Genomic DNA, 2,088 nt, shown 5'->3' with positions numbered 1-2,088 from the left:
GAGTATTACAATCCAATTTTGCTTCAGAAACCAAAAGTGGTGCAAACTAGGATTGAGAATCACAACTCTTTGTCCAATGGCGTCTCGACTCTGCGTCCTGTCCAATGATTGGTGGAACACGACCAATGAGAAGCTCTCTCGAACGGAAAGCGCAAAGTTTGAAAAGATAAACAAAAAGCGCCTTCGAACGATGATCATTCTTAGCACGGAAGTCGAAGAGTGTAGTAGGATTGTAGTTCTACGTACGTTTGTAATATAGCACGGACAAAACGAAATTATGGCTCGCACGAAACAAACTGCAAGAAAATCCACGGGCGGAAAAGCACCAAGAAAACAACTGGCCACTAAAGCTGCCCGAAAGAGCGCTCCAGCAACAGGAGGTGTAAAGAAACCTCATCGTTACAGGCCAGGAACAGTAGCCCTCCGTGAAATCCGTCGATACCAGAAGTCAACTGAGCTGCTCATTCGAAAACTACCTTTCCAGAGACTGGTGAGAGAAATTGCCCAGGACTTCAAGACTGACCTTAGATTCCAGAGCTCTGCTGTCATGGCTCTTCAGGAGGCCAGTGAGGCGTACTTGGTGGGTCTCTTCGAAGACACTAACCTGTGTGCCATTCACGCAAAGAGGGTGACCATCATGCCGAAAGACATCCAACTCGCACGTAGAATTCGAGGGGAACGAGCCTAAATGGAGAGAGAGGTATTGTAACTTACCCTCGCCAATAAACAAACGGCCCTTTTCAGGGCCACCACATCCTGAACAAAGAGTATGCCATTCGCACACATCATGACTACATGTACTATGTTAGTAACATACATCTTTTCAAGTTGAATTTGCACGTAAGAAATGCAAGGAGTTGTAGTTTAGCAGCAACCGTCTTTTCTCTTACGAAAGTTTGTGAGTTAAGTATTCTTTCGTTTTACTTTATCAAGGAACCTTTTAAATTATTACACTTACTCGACGTGCATGAAACAGTTTTCAAAATCCCTGCATGTTCGATATTTAGTCTAGTTATGTGCCTGGAGAGAAGTATAAAATTTCATATTACGAAGTTGGTGTGTTTTCTTGTTCTCCTTCGAAATATATTATTGTGCTGCAGAAAATGTCGTATTGGTTTGTTTTCATTTTTCTCTTTCCGTGTAACGACATCTATGAAGGTAGGTACATTCCTTTCAGGTTAAGAATATTGAAAAGAAATGGCAATAGCTTACGAACTACACATACTCAGCTTACTTAGAAAGACGAACATCGTCTGGTTACGACAGTGAACACTGTCAACAACGTATCGTTATGCTGGTATAAGAGAAAACCTAACTGTGACGATCTACTTATATAGTAAGTACTATAATGAATCGTATTAAAACGTTTTTGTTTTATGATTATTTATTTATTTATGTATTATGGAAGGTGGGATAATAAGGTTTGTCGTACACAAGAGACACGCCTTTTGTTGCGTGTTCTGTGAAAATTATTAACACGAGATGTATGGCGAAGGAACTGTACTATCTCTCCATCAGGAGGTGGTGGCCCTGAAAGGGCCGTTTTATATATTGTTAATATTTACCGACTTACTTCTTTTCGGTCTTCTTGGGCAATAAGACAGCCTGAATGTTTGGCAGAACGCCTCCCTGGGCGATAGTAACACCCTGTAGCAACTTGTTGAGTTCTTCGTCATTACGAATGGCAAGTTGCAAGTGACGAGGGATGATCCTAGTCTTCTTGTTATCACGTGCAGCGTTACCTGCTAACTCCAAAACTTCAGCAGCCAGGTACTCCAAGACAGCAGCGAGGTAGACGGGTGCTCCAGCTCCTACTCGCTCGGCATAGTTTCCTTTTCGAAGGAGACGATGTATACGCCCGACTGGAAACTGGAGTCCAGCTCTGCTTGAACGGGATTTAGCCTTGGCCTTCACTTTGCCACCTTTGCCTCGCCCAGACATTTTCCCTTAGTTTTTCTCTGAAACTAAGAACGAAAAATAGACAGTAAAACACGATACTCACTATGTGGAATGAATACGTATTGTGACTATTACGCTGTTCACTCACTTAGTTTTATCAACTTTGTAGGATTGAACGACGTATATTGA

The 2,088-nt window shown here is 42.3% G+C and overlaps 1 protein-coding gene across 1 annotated transcript; it reads left to right on the top strand.

Annotated features, from left to right (window-relative positions):
• Positions 1 to 227: 227 nt before the first annotated feature.
• Positions 228 to 752, top strand: LOC143231409 (histone H3). The gene has a single exon (XM_076465948.1). It carries the CDS (start codon positions 278 to 280, stop codon positions 686 to 688), a length of 411 nt encoding a protein of 136 aa, XP_076322063.1. The 5' UTR covers positions 228 to 277; the 3' UTR covers positions 689 to 752.
• Positions 753 to 2,088: the final 1,336 nt, after the last annotated feature.

Source organism: Tachypleus tridentatus, chromosome 11 (genome assembly GCF_004210375.1).
Source record: "Tachypleus tridentatus isolate NWPU-2018 chromosome 11, ASM421037v1, whole genome shotgun sequence".
NCBI classification, from domain to species: domain Eukaryota; kingdom Metazoa; phylum Arthropoda; class Merostomata; order Xiphosura; family Limulidae; genus Tachypleus; species Tachypleus tridentatus.
The sequence above is the reverse complement of the archived record's forward strand: the minus strand, read 5'-3'. Positions and strand labels throughout refer to the sequence as shown.